The following is a 21,313-nucleotide window of genomic DNA, read 5'->3' on the forward strand; positions in this document are numbered from 1 at the left end:
GTGCAATAGCAACCCAAGTCCCTTTCTCTCTTATTTTACATTTATTGAATTCATTAATTGTTTTTCATTGCAATATAAAATACTAACGAATGACCCATGCCTAAAGGCACTTCCAACCCAAACTAATGCAAATTAAATAATCTAATTTAAGGGCACCATTCCAATATAAAGTTTAGAGATTCATCACAAATTTAAGGACAATATTCCCCAAAAAGAAAAAATGTAAAATAGTAAAACCCAAACTACCAAATCAATTCGCATCCATCTGTTAATCCACATGGCACGCTCAATCCGTATCTGCTAACTAAACTGATGATACAAATTGATTTTTTTCCAATTTGCATTGGTTTGGACGGATGACAGAAGAGAGGGCACCTAACCCAACCCGATCCGCAAGCACCCCTAGTCAGCTATAGAGGTGGAGAAACTTTAGGCAGGGTCGGGTTCGAGTCAGGCCGGCACTACATAATAAAGGATTTTGTGTTACCCAAGTCTAGCCCGACCCTACATCGGGTCTCTATATCTGCCCAAGCCCGATTCAAAAAATAATTATAAATCCCAAGCCCACCTATTAGGCTATATGTTTAAAAAAATTAAATCATTCCATATTTAAATTCAATCACACATTATATTTCTTAAATAAATATATTGACATCATTATAAATTGAAAGATTTTGTGTATAAATTGAAGGATTACTTAAATAAATTCAAACACACATCACTAGGGGTGCAACTCGGGCGGGTTCGGTCGGGTTGGGAGGTTATTCAAGCCCAGCCCAAGTTGTGCTGAAATCTACCCAAGCCCGCCCAAGCTCGAATTGTAACCCGAGGTTGCCTGCCCAAGCCGCTATAGTAGTTTTTACAATTTATGAGTGAAAATAAATAATAAAAAAAAATAAGATTTTATATTCTTTATATATATAATATATATTCAATATGATTTAATAATCTAAATTACTTTAATATCATGTAATGGCTAATAATTTATATACATATTTAATATTTTTATATATCTATATATGTATAATTCGGGTTTCAGGTTGCTCGGATTGTTTGATGTCTTTGTTCAAACCCGTCCAAATTTAATTCAGACTTCTGAATTTTTGCCCAAGCCCATACCGAATTTGAAAATATTTTAGCCAAGCCCTAAAAAAATTCAGGCTGGGTTCGGGTTGCTCAGGTTGAGCCCGCCCAAGTTGCACCCCTACACATCACCACAAATGTGTGTTTCAATAAAATCAACAAAGATAAAATCTAAATCCCAACAAAAATATATATTTTAATATGTTTTAAATAATTAATTAATTTAATAACAAGCCGGGCAAGGCTGGATTGAAAGTATAAATTCCAAGTCCAATCTATTAATATTTTAGGTTTAAAATGTTGGTCTAGCACAGCCTTATGAGTTTAAACAATCTTTTCAAATCTTAAAAAAATACAGTTGGGCCGGACGGGCCAGCGAGCCGATGTCTACTCCTCGTGGCCAAGTTGTACTAAAAAGTAATCATCAAGTTTAAGTTGATCGCACGGTACTGCCCCTTGTCAATGGTTCTTTTGGTGGTGGCCAACTTGCCCCAACCCTTAACCGTTGGATCTATGTAGATCGATTGGCTGCTATTATATTAGCTGATTTGTTTTGAACCGTATCTTGCTTCTCTTAGATATGCTATGTATCTAGCCCCTCATCAACCTTGGGCCGCATTTAACTTAGGCTTTTATTTGGGGATTCTATTTACATTCAAAAAAATTAATTAGTACGTTAAATTTCTTAGTACTCCATATTAAGGGGTTGTTTTGAATAATCTAAATAAGTGTATTTTTTGTCTTTTTACGAAAAGATGTGCAGAAAAGTAGAAAGGTGATGTGATAGAAAAAAGATAAAAAGATGAATTATTTTTGGATTGCCAAACTTAACCTAAATTATTTAAATATATAATTTACTCTCAATACATCCTATAATTTTCACAAATTATCCTTGAATAATTTAATATTTTAATTTTATGGTACACCTAAATAATAACTTTTAGACAAAATCAATTCCAAAAAACTCTCCCTCTTTTGTTTTCTTTTCTCTTCTCTTCTCTTCTCTTCTCAACTCAACCATTATTAGGCACGTCTCAGCCACTTCATCATATTCTCAATCTTTTTATTACCAATTATTGAAGAAGAAGCACATTTGATCCAAGTTAAAGTATGACAATGACGAAACGAAAATTGGGTCAAAGTCAACTTGTTCGGTCTTCCAGTATCGGACAAGACTATTTTGTTACAACATGAACAAATTCACTTTGTCCGGGAGTGAAAGTCCAAACAACGTGAATTTGTTCGGATCTAAAAGTCCAAATAGTATTGATGTAAAACAGTAATATTTGTTTTTATGTTAAAAAAAAAACACCGAAATTAAGAATTGTACTTTGATATTTATGTGAATACTTACCTCCTCTTTGATATGTTGCTTCAAAAAATATTTTTGATTATTATTCTCATCCATTGTTTGATTTTATTCAAACTTTCTTCTAATTGCAAGTAACAACACAATAAAAAACAATGATATTGATGATGAACAGGTGGATTAGAGTTTTTGAGTGGGGAAGAAGAATAAGAGAAAATAATTGAAATTTAGGAAAGAATATGAAGAGACTTGAATATGAGTAATATATATAAGTGATTAGATTTTTTAGGCTTAAACCAAGAATTGTTGGGGGAAAATCGACTCAAATTAGATTTTCTAAACTCATTTTTAATATTTAATCTAATATTAGAGTCACAAATTAACTCATACCGATCACGAAAGATAAAGACAATTTTAAATGATCAAGACAATTTTTAATGATTATGTGAAAGTCATATTGGCATAATATTAAGTTGACTAGCTTTTAGGTCACTTCTAATATTTGGTCCAAACACCACAAGTCAATCACATAAGAGTTTTTTTTTTTTTTTTGGTAAGCAATCATATAAGAGTTATGACATAAGGCAATTTACAATTTGGAGTACACAAATTTTTAAGCTTTACAAAATAAGAAAAAATTAGTATATTAACAAATATAATTTACTACAATCATATGGTAAATAAAAATTATGAAACTATGAAAGTTATAAAACGAAATTTATTTACATTTTATCATAAATATAATTTTTGTAATTTTTTCTTTAATTTTTACCAATTAAATTATGGCATGCAATTTTTTATTAAAAACTTAGAACGCACAATTAATGACATCATAATAAAAACCTTCTATTATGTGTAACTTTGATAAAAAATTAATAAAATTTAATTGATTATAAATTATTTTTACCACACATTTTAAATAAATTTTATATTATTATTTTAATTTAAAAAATAATTTTTAATTATTTATTTATATGCGTGCATAGCACAAGTAATATACTAATGTTATACTTTATTGAAATTTTAATATTGAAATAAATTTGAATTTTTTTTTTTTTTTATCAAAACAAAACTAAACCAAATTAAATATGATGTCCAAAGTAGAAACATACTATGTATACACCATTCAAAGAGTGTATGTCATAAAATTTTTCTACAAAATAATATTAGGGATCATGAAAAAAAAAATCATGAAATACATCATGAAAATTTCTTATCCTTTTATTAAAATGTAATATTTTATTGTATATATAATTTAAAAATAAAAAATCTTTCATAATTATCTTCATAATATTTTTTTCATAATTTCAAACATTACTCTTTCTCAAGATAACTCAACTCAATAATTTGCAACCTAACTCCTATAATACAAGTGACTTATTGTAAAGTGTTTTTTTTTTTTCGTGGTAGAATAATTATAAAGGTTGATTGACTGAAATTTGGCAGCGGTGATTGCGCTAAAAAAAATTTGTTGGTGCCATTCGGACGACGTTGTCGACTTTTGGTTGATATTCTAGCCACTACAGACATTAAGGGCTTGTTTGGTTTGTTTTTGGGAGAATTGTTTTTGAAAAAAATTTTAAAAGAGAGTTTAGAAATTTTTTTGATTTGTTTGGTTGTATATTTTGGGAGAGTTATTTTTTTGGGAGTTTGGGATGATTTGATATTTTAGGAGAATTTGAGTAGATGTGTGTGAGAGAAAAAATGATTGAGAATGAGAGAGGAGAGAGAAAAAGTGATTGATTGATGTGTAAGAGAGAGAAAGTGATTTTGAAAATTTTTTGAAAAAAACTTAAACCAAATAATTTTTTAGAAATATTTTTTTAAAACTCATCTCCCAAATGCAAACCAAACATACCCTACGTGCTCGTATGAAAATTATTTTTTTAATTTTTTATAAAAAAAATATGTAAAAATATAAAAAAATATTGAAATAATTTGTCAGAATTTTTTAATTATTTTAGTTACTCCCTAAAGAAGACTTTGTGAAGAGATATATATATATATATATATATTTTTTTTTGACAAATTACACAAACCTTTCTTAGATATTATTAAAATGATAGCTGGCCCCACGATTATGAGCAAATGACGCCAACCTCCCTTGATAAGTCTCAAAACTTAACTTCGTCATCAACGGAAGACATAAAATGACAAAAATATCATATATACCCTCTTTCTTCTCAACAACTCATTTTGTTTCTTTGAAACATTTCACCAAACAATTTATTTGCATATACCAAAAGCACATCTCCTCATCCATTATTTCTCAGAGTCTCCTCTCTTTCAATCATCTTTTAATGTAGTACCATTCACTACCATCATTCAGCCACCAAGACTCCGCCTAGCCATCATTGATGAATTGATGCCATGAATCCAAAACCTTTGTTATCTCACCTCTACTGCCATCCATCACCACTACAATCTATATAAAATAAATAAATAAAACCCTAACTGACATCAAAGCGAAAAATCAATTCAAAAAAGATTCAAAAAATAAAATCTTAGGGACGTCGAAGAGTGATGGAGGGATGGAATGGCACCAAAAGGTAAGGCAATTACGAGGGTGGAGGGTCGTGACTGTGAAAGAACTAAAGATGTGGGGGTCGCTGGAGAGGAGAGATGGACTAAGACAGGCTAGTGGCTAGAGATAACGGTCAAAGCTAAGGAGGTGCTAAAGCGTAATGGACAAAATTGAGAATGAGCAAGAGACGACAGAAAGGGGCTAGGGTGGAATGAGACCGAGGGATGTGGACTAATGATAATGGTGATGGTGGTGGCTGGGTGGTGAGAGTCTAGGATTAGTTAGGGGTAAGAGTAGAAATAAAATTTTATGATAAGATAGAATTGTAATAATAATTTTTTTTTTTAAAGTAAATTACATTGACCATCCTTATTGTTTAAAGAAAATATAATAAACCCATTGTTTTGGCATAGTTATATTGAATTCCTTTAAAATTTTAATTCACATACATAATACTTAATCCCATTTTCATTAATAATTTACTAATTATATAAATGAAAATATATGATATTATTATCTTTTTTATATGAAAATATATATTTGATTTATTTATCTTTATGGTTTCATATCATTTATATTAGTTTCGATTTATTTAATCATATACACTAAAAGAGATGTTAGTATAATTATATTAAAATTATAAAATTTATTGTATTTTTAAAAAATTTAGTGGAGGTTAGTATAATTTATTTATTTATTAAAAAATAATAATAATAAAATAAAAAGAAAGAAGAAGAAGAAGAAGAAGAAGTAAAGATGCAAAGGAGAAAAAATTGGTGGGTTCTAGTAATAGCAACCTTCAATTTAACTAATAAATTAATAAGAAGAAAGCATGTGAATGAGACATAATTGGCCAAATTTGCCAAGTTGAAGACAACCCAAGTGAGGATGGGTCCACGCCGATAAATACGCTAAAGTTGACACTATTTAAAAATGTGACACAGATTCAGGTATGATTATGTACCATGTAATAATGTTCTTCTACTACTACTACTAATTGTTCCAAAGGCAAATAATACTAATAATAATAATAAGAAGAAGTCTGAAAGAAAACGCGTAACGTTCTCTCAAGTAGTGCTGCCCTTGCAGAGACCATCTATCTCATTTGAAAAGGTTTCTTAAAAGCAAAATGCTCAAGGCATCGAAATTTTTCGAATGTTTTGAAATTTTTCTTTTTTTGAGGGCTTGGTTTGATTTTTTTTTTTTTTTTTTTTTTTTGAAGGGTAGTTACGTGTAGGGGTGTGTTAAAAAATTAGACATCTCACACTGATTCAGTCTGTGTGGTTTGATAAGATGAGTGAGTTGGGTTAGACTAGTTAGGTAATAAAATTGACTGATCAATTAGACTGCTAGTTAAAATTTGTTAATTTCATTCAATTTTCTACGAGTTTCTACTATATTTTTATTTCAAATCAAGAAAATTGAAATAAAATATAGTATGGACTCGTAGAAAACTGTATAGAATTAAGAAATTTTAACCAGCAGCCTAACTGATCAGTCAATTTTATTACCAAATCAGTCCAACTCAACTTACTCATCTTATCAAACCACACAGGCTGAGTCGGTGCGGGATGTTTAGTTTTTTAACACACCCCTACATATAACCACCCTTCCCAAAAAAAAAAAAAACATGATTCGAGGCCTCTAGCATGACTATTCTTAAAACTAAGAGCAAATTTACCCGTATACTTTCACATGATTTCTAATGACACCACCAGACTTCGAATAATTTCAATTTTATCTCAAAATTTTTTGAAATCGTATCAATTTTGCCCTGTCGTCGCATTTTGGCCCCAAATTTCAAATAATAGATGCAAACCCACCCCTTCCTACCCAAACTCACCCTATCTTCTTTCTGTACCTCTACAATTCTACCGACCACCACCGCCAGTGGCGGTGGCTAACCATCATCCTCCCTCTACCACTACAACATTTATGGACTGAAGATGAGAGTTGTCTGGCCCTCATTCATACCCTCCTTAGACCACCTAGACCCAATTTCACCACCCACTATTCCACATCCCTCTTCCTTTTTTCACAACAAGATCATCACCATCTTTTGAATACAAAGCCCATTTCAATAGCACAAGTGTAAGTCTCTCTCTCTCTTTCTCTCTCTCTCTCCTTTCTCCTCTCTCTTTATATATACACACATATATTTATATATACATATATATATATATATATATGTTAGGGGTGGGCGCGAGTCGGTTGCGGCCACGGAACCTCTAATTCGGAAATCAATCCGCATCCGTCCGCTAATCCAGCGGATGTGGATTGAGCAGATTGACGGATGGATGCGAATCAGTTTGGCGGTTTAAAATTTTATAAATTTTTAACATAATTCAACTTGTGCACTTCCTCAAAAAAAAAAAAAAGTGTTACAGTCAATGACTTAAAACAATATTATAATCACTACATGCCTCATCCACATACTACAATCACAACATGTCTCATTCATATAAAGTATTACAATCTGTGGTTCTTAAAATATAAAAGCAATTCAAACTACTAAAACCATGAACAGAGCAGTAGTAGAGATTGTATGTCTCTGTATTGCTACATCTATATCTGTTTTTGAAAACAAAAACCAACCAGCATGTATCATATTTTCTATTTATTATTTTTAGAAATAGATTTAAAAACCAAAAAATATAGATAAATAATACGTTATTTTTTTCAATTCAAAAAGATATTCAAGTTGAAAATTTTTTTTCAACAGAATATTTAAACTCTTTTTTAATTGAAAACACAATCAAAATATTTAAATAAACTGGAAACACAAAGTCTTATAAATTACTAGGGGTGCTCGCGGTTTGGCGGTTCGGTTGCGGCCAAAAGAATCTCAAATCTGCCATCCATCTGCCAGATTGGCGGATTAGAGAAAATCAATCCGCAACCGTCCGCTTGTCATCACGCATCCGTCCAAAATGCGGCAAATTAGTTCGGTTTGGTTCGGTCAGTTTTGGCGGATCAGTATATCCGCTACTCACCCCTAATATATGTATATTGTGGATTGCAGATAGAGTTCTTCATATGCTTGTAAAGAGATTTGCTACGCATCATCTTCAACAGTAAAGGCTTATTCAAATGGATCTTGCTCGCATAGATCGGCGAAGAAGAGAGATGAGTTTATGGTAGTGAAGGAGAATAAGAGCCCATATCAAGCTACATCTGATCGGAAAGCTTCCAGATCTAGATCTATTGGGTGTGAAAACATGAGCTTTTCCGAGGACTTTTTCGAGCGAATCTTAACTGGGCTTGGGGATTGTACTCTCAGGTAAGTCGAGTATCAGAGGGAATGCAAGCCTACGGTCACCCATCTCCACTGCCGTGGTGGTGGACAGGATTGTATGAAAGAGAAAGTCAAATGTGGTGGGATTTTTAGTGGGTTCATGATCACTTCTTCATCTTCTCACTAGATTTCATCTTCAGTTGAAGACAACAATCATATGAGTGGCAAGGTGGCGGTAATGGTGGCAGCAGTAGCAGAAACACCGGTGATGGTGAGGCATCTTTCTCATGGGATGAGTAAGAGTTGGGGATGGGCATTTGTGAGTCCAATTAACACTTTGAGTAAGCCTTTTTCAACTGGGAAAAGAAAGGGTTCCAATAAGAACAACACCAATAACAATAGCAACACCATTTCTTCTCTATTGGCTCTGGGAGGCTAAAGATATGCTTTTTGAGTTTGCTCATTAGCTTAAACCTTTAAAGTAAACATTACAACCTTGTTTTACTTGTGTATTTCTCTCTATATCACTCTTTTGTATTTGTCTGGGTTTTGTGTCTAACTCATTAGTTATTTGGGAAGTTAATTTGCGATTCAAATTCACTCTATGGTTACTGATAAAGAGATCTAATGGACCTAGACAGCTCTCACCTTCAGTCCATAAACATTGCAATGGTAGAGGGAGGAGGAGGCCTAGCTGCCGTCGCCGCAACCGGTGGTGGCTAACAGAGTTGTAGAGGTGTAGAGAGGAGAGATGGTGAGTTTGGGTAGGAGAGGGTAGGTTTGCATTTATCAGTTAAAATTTGGGGCCAAAATATAATTTTTTTAACTTTTTCCGTTTCAAATTTGACGGCAAGGGCAAAATTGATACAATTTCAAAAACGTTGGGAGTAAAATTGAAATTATTCGAAGTCTGGTGGTGTCATTGAAAATCGTGTGAAAGTACAGGGATAAAAATGAAATTTGCTCTAAAAATAAATTTGTTCACATTCTGTCAAACTATCTCTCTCAATAAAAGAATAGAATACAATACAATACAATAGTATAGTATAGTAGTTGTCCCATTTCTTCATGGCCTTCTCAACCCAGAATTGCTATGGATTGCCTTGGTTGCTACATCTATCTATTTATCTATATATATATATATATATCAAGAGTGCTTTGTAATTTCCAACGTTTATTTTTCCCTCAATATCAGTTATTCTTGGTTTCTTCCTTGCTCCAAACTTATTACTAGGCTTCAGCTATTAGTTTGATTTAAGGGTGCTTGTGGATCGATTTTTGATGGTTCAGTTATTGGTTTGGACCCTCTCACATATTTGCGTTTTGAGAAAAATTGAACCCATAACTGCCTACAGTGCAGATTACAGTTTGTACATATAGGGTTTGCAAATGTATAGGCAGTTTGTGGATTGGATTTTTCCTTCAAAATTTTATTTTTTGGCTTGTTTTTTTCCCATTTTTTAATTATTCTTTTTGAGACTTTTCTCCCCATTTTTGAAATATTATTTTAGACCATAAAATCACATATTTCTTATCAAATAAATTACAGCAAATCTATCCAACTTACTTCCAGAAGGAAACGAGCCATAAGCACAGGCCAGATTAGTCAATTGACTAATATTCACTTTGCAGAAAATGTATAAGCTAAACAATGTGCACATATGCGGGCGGGTGAGTGCAGGTCCAGGTAAAACTTGCGACCCACCCGCAACTAGCAAAACAGGAAAATCCTAACTCGCCTCCAAGCTTAACAATTATGCGAAACTGTCCAAATAGGTGCGGGTGATTTGAGTTGGACAGTCTTCGGGGGTCGAATAACCCTATGCCTAGTTCTAGTTTGATTAATATTAATTTCAAATTGACTATATCATACAGTTTCTAATAGAAAATCCTATATATAAAACTATTATTCTATTAAGTCTCAAAAAATATTCTACAATCCTGAGAGGGTAATTTTTGTAGCCAAATTGGGCCGAGCTAGATGGAAGTGGCTTTAAGGCTTGGACCGTGTGATGCGCCGAGCTATGTCTTAGAGATAGCTTGGTTTTGGGCCAAGCAAAGGCTAGGTCGATTAAAGATGTTTGACCAAACTAATAAATACCCATATTCTTAGACCTAGCTACTTCCTAGAGGCAGTTAACGCTTTGACTGCGCTTCAAGGGAAGGCGGTCAAACGAAACTGAGAATGAAGCTTCAACCGAGCTAGGAAAAGAGCCATGTAGTGTCCGCATGGTGGCACACCATGCAAATATTGCGAAGCATTGTGTGTTACACGGCTAAGTTAGTGGTGGACAGAACAAAGTTAGCTTGGCTGATCGGTAGGAAGCCGTACAAAGAGTTATGCCATCTCACTTGGCTTGCAGTGAGGAGGGTATTAATGGATAACCATTATCCTTTAGGAATGTGATTACTACGAGGACTCTACAAAGGAGAGTTAGAGTCCTACTAGGATTGTGCCATGCAAAACTTACAAAAGCTCAAACCAAACTCTAATCTCAAGTATTACAATTACTACCAAACCCTAATCTCAGGTATTGCAATTACTATTCCCGAATTCACAGAGTTTTTACCTCTTAAGTCTATTTGCTAACTTAGGCATCGGAGGGGTTTTCGGCACACACCCGCCGGCCAACTCACGTTTGTGATTTTAGGTGTTACGACGACGTTTGGAGGGACGCAACCTTGATCAATAAGATTATACGAGTGAAGATTATTTCGTACTCGTACAAAACCCAAAAATATATTTTATACATATATATTGTACACAAAATGTATGCGTATATATATATATATAAATATGTACCATCATGCTTTATATTTATTTTATTTTATTTTTTTTCATTTGGCATAAACCATAACAAGCTGACCTTTGTATAAATATGAATGATGTTTTCACATCATGAGGTTCAAAGGTTTTTATTTTATTTTTATTTTTTTTTTTGTAAATTGCACTTACCTTTCTTAAAGTTTGAGAAAAATATAGCGAGAGCTCTATACCTTTTGATATAATTATATTAGTTTCCCTTCTAATAAGGTTAAAACGACTAAAAATAATACAAATAATAAGTAGACACTAAAATAAACAAAGTTGAGTATACATTTTAGTAAAACAGGTATGACAATATTATTTTTCATTTATGGGGCTAACAAATTATTGATGAAAAATATGTAACTGTTTTGAATTAAAACTTTATCTGAGATCAGTGTAATTATGTCAAAAGTATTAGACTAATTATATTTTTTTCAAATCCTAAGGGAGATAAGTGTAATTTACCCCTTTTTTTCAAAATACATAACTAAATATGTGATATAATTGTGTAAAATTTATTTTTGAAAAGAAAATTTGCATTCATTGGAAACAAAGTTTAATAAAATAGATTTGTCTCACATGTATTTAGTTTAACCAACTCATTTAAACTTATTTACAAAATGTAAAATGAAAAACTAATTTTTCTTAGTGATTAGAATTTATATTGAAAAAAAATAATAGTTAATTAATGATCTATGAAATGTGAACGCAAAAGAAAATTTAATACGATTTGCACGTTAATTATGTGGCTGCTTTAATATTATTATTATTATTATTATTATTAGAGAAAATTGGTGATAAATCTATATTACCACTCCTATAAATCTTTAAAGACAATGGTGAAACTATTAAGGCCATAAGGAAATTTGTTGGTCAAAAAAGGGACATTTGTTGGTCAAAAGTCCATTAACACTTATCTGTTGAATTTTTTTTTTGTTAAACTATCTATTTAATTTTTTTATCTGTTCAATTGTTTGAACCTATCTGTTTAAATTTTATCGGTACAAATTTTTTGTTCAAATTTTCTGTCCAAGTTGAATCTATCCATTCAAAGAGAAAAAAACAAAAAAAATAAAACAAAAACAAAGAAGATGATGAAACAACAAAAGAAGAGATGGTGGTGTCTGTTCTGCACCTGTCATTCCTCGGCAAGGGCCAATTTCGACGAATATCTGATCTATCAGGAGTAGAGGCCCCGATTCACTCTGAGAGAGAGATAGAGCAACTCTGGCTAAAAAACAGAGCAATTTGACTCTTTTGTACACCTTATCTGTGGTTGCTATAACCACCACTGCGATCTCGATCATCTCTTCTTCGATCTCATTTTCTCTCTCACGACCCTCTCAAGCGCCTCCCATCTTCCTTTCATTTTTCCACCTCTGACGACAGCGCCGACGACTCGTACCTCAAGGCCATGTTTGTTTGGGTGGACATGAGCTTGGGATTGGACTAATAGTCCAATAAAATTATTAATTCGATTTTTGTTTAAACAATTGAAGTACGGATTAATTATTTTAAACTTGACTATTAGTTAAGATAGGATACATAATCTAACGGATTCGTAGTCTTAGGACTATTAGTCATGGGAATGCTAATCCAGTCCCCCCAAACAAACATGGCCCAAGGACCTTCGCTTGAAATACTAATCCTTATCACTCAATTCACAATCTACACCACCATCCTTTTTTGACACCGACGTTGACTTCTTGTAAGCTTCACGATAGCCATTAATGGCCTCAGAAGAGAGCTTTCGTCTCTTAGATCCTACTGGTTTTTCGGCCGTGAAGTTCATCTGAGAGAAGACCCTTGATTTCTGCTTGCTGTGTTGTTTTGCTACGGCGGCTGTGGATTTGGGCGATGGTGGTTCTAGGTTGAGCGATGGTGGCAACTGTGATAATCATCTCCTCAACGTCTTCGTCTAGTCCTAATTGCAAGTTACATACATATATATATATATATACTAGTGGTTGGGCACGCGCGTTGCACGTGACATGTGATTTTTCATCAACTGTTAATACTGTAATTATGCGTGTCTCTTAAATTGATATGTGATATGTATACAAAGTATAGAGACTTGTATGGATAAATTGGTTTGTATCCAAAATACAACTAAGAAATGAATACATACTCAACTAAATAATTTAAATGAGAAATTTTATAAATATAAACATTAATTTATAACTAAATTGTTAATATCACAATATTATCTTAAACAATAAACAACAAGTAGATCCTTTAAATATATAGTATTACACAAATCTTTTTCTATCAACTTCGCACTTCACAATTTCATAATCCGTACCTGTAATACAATTGAATGTATGAAATTAATTACAATTACATAATTGTATTTAACAGTTCATATTATAATGCAAATTCATTGAACTCACTATTGCATATTATTTGCATACTATTAGTGTAAAAATGCATTAATATCAATATGTAATATATTTTTATATATCAAAAATAGTTGAGTTTCGTTTCTTGTGTCACAAATATCTTGCATGATGAAAAATATAACACTAGTTATTAGTACATTTTTATTTGTGTAGAAAATGTGGAATAATTTTTTTAAGAAAATTGAATGATATTGTAACTTAATATTTAGATCAATATAGGAATTTTATAATTATTCTCACAATGTTTATAGATTCATACGTATAAGTATTTGCAGAGTCACTTTCATGAAACTATCAAGTTATATAATTTATTATGGCATCTCTAAGTAATCAACATATAACAAAAATTGATTGAAATTTTTTATTTGATGTACTTATTTTTTGTATCATTGAGTTGCTGCGATAATGTGTGGCATCATTTGACTTTTTTTTTATAATTTGACTAAAATGTGTGCATGAGGTATATTATTTTTTCTTGAACTTCACAATAGATAGGGCAATTTCTATTTCAGCTCGTCTAATTTTGCTTAGAGAGCATGTTGCAATAGATTTTCTGTAATTTTTGTTTCATCATCTTCTTGTTTTTCTTCTTACTCACCATTACAACTCATTGTAATAAAAATATTTTGATGAGTAAGAGTTTAAGAAAATATCATATTGTTATCAAAATATATTTTCCCTTAATAATGTGATTTTTTCTGTGAGGGAAAAAAAATACAATTATTGTCGTGATAGAAGTGTTTTCCAAAGTTTTAGTTTGTTATTGAAAGTGTTTATTGTGGATACTTATTTGTATGACATGTATGTATATATGTATTGAACATAAGTTGATAAGAGAACAATACACAATTTCATAATTTTTTTCCCAAGAAATATAATTATATTACTAAAGCGATACATGTTATAAAATTCAAATATCCGATGGTAATATAACATTATAGATTGATAATGTATTAATATAGTAACATATATAAATTTATATTTATATTTTTTTATATGTTTATACATATAAGCATTGACATATATAAGATATCACAAAAGTAATATGTGAAATCTTTTGTAACAATATAATACAGGTAACTATGAGAAGTTAATTATTCATAATTAAATAGTTGGTCATAATGTAGATGTTTAGTGTTACCTTTTTGTGTGTATACACCATTTTTTAATTAAATTATTAAATTCACATAAAAATTTAAAAGAATTTGTGAATAATTTATGTAAAATTAGAGATTAGTGAAGAAAGATTTAAATAAATAAATAAAATAAAATAAAATGAAAAGAGAGAGAGAAGTTTGTAGTGTTTGGTTTGGTTTGTTTTTTCAAAATTTTGTTTTGAATTTTTTATTTTTCATGTTTTTTTGTCTTTGACACTCTTTTTTTAATAACCTTTTTATTTTCTTTTTAGATTCACTTAATTTAATATATTTTTTAATTTTTAATTTTACTTTTAGATTTAGATTCACTTAATCTAAATACACTTAGAAAATAATTTGTTGTGTATTCTTTTCCCAAAAAAAAAATTATTAATATCAAATAATAATAATAATAATAATAATAATAAATCAGTACATTTTTGAATTTATAAATCTTTTTACCTATATTTTACTTTTTTAATTCTATTCAGATTATTAGATATTAGATTTTCATACAAAAGCATAATTTAAATATAAAATATGAAGAAATTTCAATATCTTTAATCACCAAAACTGAGAAAATATGAAAAATCAAAAAGTTGAAAAAACATATTTTAAAAATAAAAATAACAAAAGTGGTTCTTATTTAGAATTTTGGCATCATACATTAGTTATTAAAGTACCATGTAAAATATTACAGTTTCTAAAATATAATTCAAACAAAAACAAAGTGTATGAAGATAACTTGTGAAATGCGCTTTCCTCTGTCTAGATTCAAACAAATCCAAATGAATGCATACAATTTTAAGATTTAACCAAAATTATTCACAGTGATTTGATGTATGATGGACAATTGTAAATATTATGTATATTAATATAGAAGTAGACACACAAGAAATAAGACATAATAATTATTTTTTATTCTTCAATCATCATGAATGTAAAAAAATAGGAATTTTTTTTTTTTTTTTCAAAAGAAAGGAAACCGTTTGTTTATATTTATATAAGACTCTAGAACGTAGATATATCGTTTTTGAGTATTCAACTCTAAAAATAAAGATATAGTTGGTTTATATAGGACTCTTCATTACTTTTAGAAAAATAATACATTTGAGAGATAAAATTGGGATTTAAAAAAAAAAAAAGTAGAAAACATGACATACTCTTGAGATAATTTTATTTCTACACACTTAATGAACACTTTCTCGATACACACATTATAAAAATATAAATTCTCAGTACACATCTCTAGATTCCAATATTACCCTCATTTCCAATTTTAAAACCCTAAGGCAATATTTGGTTTCAATTTTTTGAAATTTTTATGAGAAAAATATAAATTAATTTGACAAAAATAAATATCAAAAAAATATTTTTTAATGTTTTTGCCCCTAAAAAGATGAAACCATATTGAAATAAGAAATTTTTTTAATTTATTTTTGAAAACATATTCTAAAACTATACCAAACATAGTCTATTTTTTTTTTCCCATTCATCCACTCATCTTTTACTGTCGTTGCTGCTACTTTCAACCCTCCATCGCTACCACCATCACCACTTCTAGCTCATTCCCCTCCATCCTAGACTTCCACAATCAACATTGAGTGATTCGTACTAAGAGACTTGTGAGAGTGTATGGTTCATGGCGGAAAGTGATCACAGGCGGATAAAAAAAGAGGCGACTGGAGGGGATGGCGGATGAGAGAGGTAGCGCTGGCAATAGAGAATGTTTTTGGCATTTTAGATATAGGGTTTGAGTAGAAGAAGATGAGGGTATTATGGTATTTTTATTTTAGGACAAAATTGTATTAATGAAAATTTTCTTTAAATGTGTGAATTGAGTAAAATTAGTGTGTAAAAATAGAATTAACCATGCTCTTTACACTTTCATAATAGTAATAAATAGTAGATATATTCTTAACCTCTGAGGCGAAAGGTTAGAGGAGAATCAAAGAGATTGAGAATTGGAAGAGACGCGGAGGGAGGAGACGCAGAGGTTTTAGAGAGAGAATCACAATATAGAGAATAGTTTTATATTGTACAGATAAGAAACAAACTGGCTATTAATTTTTTGGAAAGCTTGTCCTTATAGACTTTCTAATGTCTTTACAGACCTAATAATTTAGCGCCTGAGCTTTTAGACAACAAATTCATAATTAGATTACTGGGTTGAGCGCTCTTATTATTGTCATATTATTTTTTGAAATAATTTGCCAAATGGGGCGTTTTGTAATTTCTAGAAAAAATTGAAAACAAAGCCGGAGCATCTCAACACATATATATTTAATCTAGCAAAAATATATTTTAAAAAGACATTTTATAAAATAAAAGGTCATTTATGTTTTTTTTCATGATCTACAATGCTACTCTCTATGCTGACTCCAAACTAACTTAACATCATATATTCTTTTGCACGACACGTTAGAAATTGAGAGAAACACAATAACAGTTTCTTGGAATTTTTTTTTTTTTTTTTTTTCAAGAATAAAATGTTAGTTTGTTAATAAAATTAAGTTATAATTTAAACGGACCACCGTTGACCCATCAACTTAAATTCCAGACTTTTCACTCACCGCACGGTAAGACACGACTACATATACCACTCAACCATAAGGGCATAGCCTAATTTCTTGGAATTTGGAAAGTATGAAACCTCATTTAGAGAGCCTACTGGAATTGCTCTAATGCAATCATGATAAGATCCAATTACAACCCACACTAACCTGCTAAAACTAGCAGTCGTAAATTGATTTCAACAAAACTTTTGAATGGATTGACAGTTTTTTCTTTTTATCTTTTTTTCACGTGGTTAATAAGTTAGTAATTAGATTATAATTAGATATTGTCATCATTTAAAAATTACTCACTTATTAATATATTTGTAAACTATTATAAAAGTAAAAACGTTACGTTGTGATTAAAGTCAAAAGTCTAAATCTAATTTTTTAATAATTTTGAATTTTTCAAATATAATAATACATCAGTCTCGCTACATTTCCTAATTGAGACTCTCCTAATTCTACCCCCCAATGACTTAGCTAAGAAAAGTCTCATGCTCCTCCCTCTCTCATCTTTACCTCCCTAATTCCACGCCATTAAGGATAAAATTGAGGAGGCTAAATTAAAGGAATCAATCATTTTTTATAATCCATATGTCATGTTATATATTGGTCTTCCTATCTTACTATTATTTCCTCCCAAATTTAAGAAATATATACTCTAAATATGGCAAACTTTTCAAATTTTAAAATTGTCTTCAATTAAGATCCTTTCAAATTGATTATATTTTCTTATTCTTAAATAGAGAAAGGAGAACATCATACAATTTTACTATTTATTTACGGTGCAAAGAGATTATTATTATTATTATTATTATTATTTAAATCTGTTATTGCAAATACCTTTTTTGGGTCAAGACTTTTATTTCAAATACACATTTTACAAAATTATAAATTCTTTTCATTATTTTTTTGTTTTCAAATTTGCTGCATTCTGCATTGATTATTATTATTATTATTATTATTATTATTATTATTATTATTATTATTATTATTATTTAAATCTGTTATTGCAAATACCTTTTTTGGGTCAAGACTTTTATTTCAAATACACATTTTACAAAATTATAAATTCTTTTCAGTATTTTTTTGTTTTCAAATTTGCTGCATTCTGCATTGATTATTGGAATATTAATTTTTGACATGACTATATTGTATTATTAAAATATACTGCGAACAAAAGTAAGTTAGATTTTAAATTTTTGGATTACATTACACTAGAGATAACATTTTCTATAGCCTAAAAATAAATTCTTTTCAGTATTGTTAGCCTATAAACCTCGATAAAACTAAGTTGATCACATTTCTTATTCTTTTATTTTTAATGAAACAATGGTTAATTTATTATTATTATTTTTTATAATTTGATTAAAATGATTATTCATGATACATCAAATTGAATTTACAATGAGAAAGAAATTGGCCCACGGTAAAGGAATCAAACCTAAACATAAATTTAATCTTATGATACATTATATTCAATCAATCATTTTAAGTATATAAATGTAATAAAATGATTATTCATGATACATCAAATTGAATTTACAATGAGAAAGAAATTGACCCACAGTGATGGAATCAAACCTAAACATAAATTTAATCTTATGATACATTATATTCAATCAATCATTTTAAGTATATAAATGTAATGGGTCTAACTTAGGCAAATATAATGACACAAATTTTGTGCTGGCTCAATCAAACTAAGAACATTCATTCATTCCTTAATTGCACTGGCCAAAAAAATTGAATGATAATTTTTTTGATTAAAATGTAAATCATAATTAAACTTATAGCATGTTTGATGAATCTAAAATTAAAATACTAGATTATTTTTTTTAAAAAGTAAATTGATTTCAAAGTAAAAAATTAGGTAAACTTATTCATTAATTCTAAGATTAAATGTAAAAAAAAATCACATTGCAAATATCATTTAAGAGTCCAAAGAGAGGGTGAAAAACATTTACCTTCACCATATCACAAAAATTTATACTCCCATATATATTACATGATAGATTTTGTATGTTAATTCCTATACATTTGATAAGTCCAACAATTTAAAAGGATCTATTAAGTTTTATTACCTAATATACAAAGCATTTTTGTTTATTATAAAGTTTTTAGAATCTCAACCTCAATCATAATTGTTAAACTCAAAATAGATGATTGGAGATTCAGTTAAGAACACACATAGTTTTGAAAGGAAAAAATATGCTAGATAAGACAAAATTGGGTACACACAAGTGCACAAAGGGTGCACTTGGTAGCTCAGATTCATCACAGATGTGACGTGAGTGAAACTAAAAATAAATCAATAGAGAGATGTTGGTCAGATTCATCACAGAGTGACGTAAGTGAAACTTAAAATAAATAAATAGAGAGATGTTGGTCGAGTTGAGAAAACTTTAGTACCCAGAAGAAGATGAAGCAAATGCAAGCAAGTCCTTGCAATTTTCAAAGTTCGGGCATGTAATGTAATGTCATCTTCTCATATTAATCCACACCTGTGTATGCAATCATCACCTAATCTGGTGGCGAGCAAACTAACCAAATTTTTGTAAGGCCATGTTGTGTAGACAACCACCCTGCCCTCACACATTTTAGGTGCACAAGTCCTGAATCTGAGTAGTAGAAATAAACTAGAGGTACAAAATGCCAATGAATTATTTGATCGGCGCAGGTGCTGAGGTGTTAGACACAACACACATATGTATATTAAGACTTATCATGACACATGATAAATCACATAAGAAATGAAGAATTTGATGAAATAATCTGATGACATATAGCAGCAGCACTCAGGGGGGAAATAAATCTTTAAAAAAATAAAAATAAAATAAATAAATAAATTCAGCTCTCAATAATACCTAAGAATCAACACATAATTTGGGAGAAGGAAGAAGACCAATAAATGCCATTATTATGACAACAAGTCCTCAACTTCATAATTGAGATACAACCATGCCTGTATTTCATCTACTACCAACTTTTCAATGTACACAGCTGCTAAAAGCTGTGTAACCTAATATTTTGTGTACTTCCTTGATTTTGCATCAACATGGAATGAATAACTAACTCAAAAACCTAAAATTTTCCCAATTATAAACCCCACACCAAAAAAAGAAAAAGTAGCCACTGATTTTATTTGTGACATTTCCAACTTTGAAGTCTGAAAGGTATGCTGCCATATTAAGGAGTTTCCAACTTCAACAAGCAACACGTACAGCGTGACATGCTTTATTAAAATATCATCTTGTTTGATACCAGTAGTAACAAACAGGAAAAAAGGACACAGCTCTTGACAGAGAGAATAAGAAAGCTAGTATGACAGCAAGGAATTTTCTCAACAGAAAGGCTCTCACCCCCTCCCGCTCCCCTTCCTCTTCCCTTCCCCTTCCCCTCTAAATGTCATTTTTCTCTCAATATGATACAAGCTTCTATCAACACCTTCCAAATAAGAAGTGGGTACCATTCTCCATTTGACTCAGTTCTCACCTAAGCTGATGGGAGGAACCATGTTTAAAGCCTTCATTATAAAAGCAAAGATGAAGGCATCTTCTTGGAGCTTCTCAAACCTGCACTCAACAAAAAGGTGAGTATTAATTAAAACAAGCATATATGTCAATAAATATCCTGGGATCTTTCCATTAAAAAGGCAAGAGTAAATTTGACACTTCACACCCTCAATCATGGAGTTCATTGTTAACATACTTGGTAGTGTGTTAGAAAGAGGCCATTACAAGTGTTGCTTGTGGTTTTGCAGGCAGGGGCTACGCAAAGCCCCCATCCAAAATAAATAAATAAATAAAATAAAAATTCTAATCCCTCTTTACCCTATACCAAAGTTAGTAAAATTCTAAAACACCCCCAAAACCTATCAGGCCATTTCATATTTCCATCATCTGAAACTCCTTCCTGACTACTATGGCCTACCTCTATTTACACCACAAAAAGATCTCACTCCACCCTTCATTTTTTTTAAATTAGAATTTCGTCCATATCCAAAATTACCATTAAGACTTAAAACCCTAAAAATTGAAAACACAAATTACTCACACCATCCATCCCTTCCCCACCACCTCCACCCATGCCTCACCTCTGCCACTGCCGCCTCTCCTCCACCCATGCCTCACCTCTGCCAGCCCCCAGCCCCAACCCCCCCCCCCCCTCCCCCTCCCCCTCCCCCGTCACCCCTTCCCCTACCCCTGCACACCACCCAACCCCTCCTCCGTATGAACCACGCCACCATGACCCCCACCT

General features: G+C 31.0%; 1 protein-coding gene across 2 annotated transcripts in view; it reads right to left on the minus strand.

Moving 5' to 3' along the window:
* Nucleotides 1-20,258: 20,258 nt before the first annotated feature.
* Nucleotides 20,259-21,313, minus strand: part of LOC114301368 (uncharacterized) — a 49,136-nt gene continuing 48,081 nt past the window's right edge. For both annotated transcript variants that reach the window (XR_014358165.1, XM_082911888.1), the window contains one exon: nucleotides 20,259-20,628. Coding sequence is in view for 1 of the 2 variants with exons in the window: in XM_082911888.1 (XP_082768014.1) it covers nucleotides 20,538-20,628 (91 nt within the window). In the remaining variant the exon portion in view is untranslated. The remainder of the gene's footprint in view (nucleotides 20,629-21,313) is intronic.

This window comes from Camellia sinensis, unplaced genomic scaffold (assembly GCF_055761805.1).
Source record: "Camellia sinensis isolate YWXY unplaced genomic scaffold, ASM5576180v1 Unanchor14, whole genome shotgun sequence".
Lineage (NCBI taxonomy): Eukaryota > Viridiplantae > Streptophyta > Magnoliopsida > Ericales > Theaceae > Camellia > Camellia sinensis.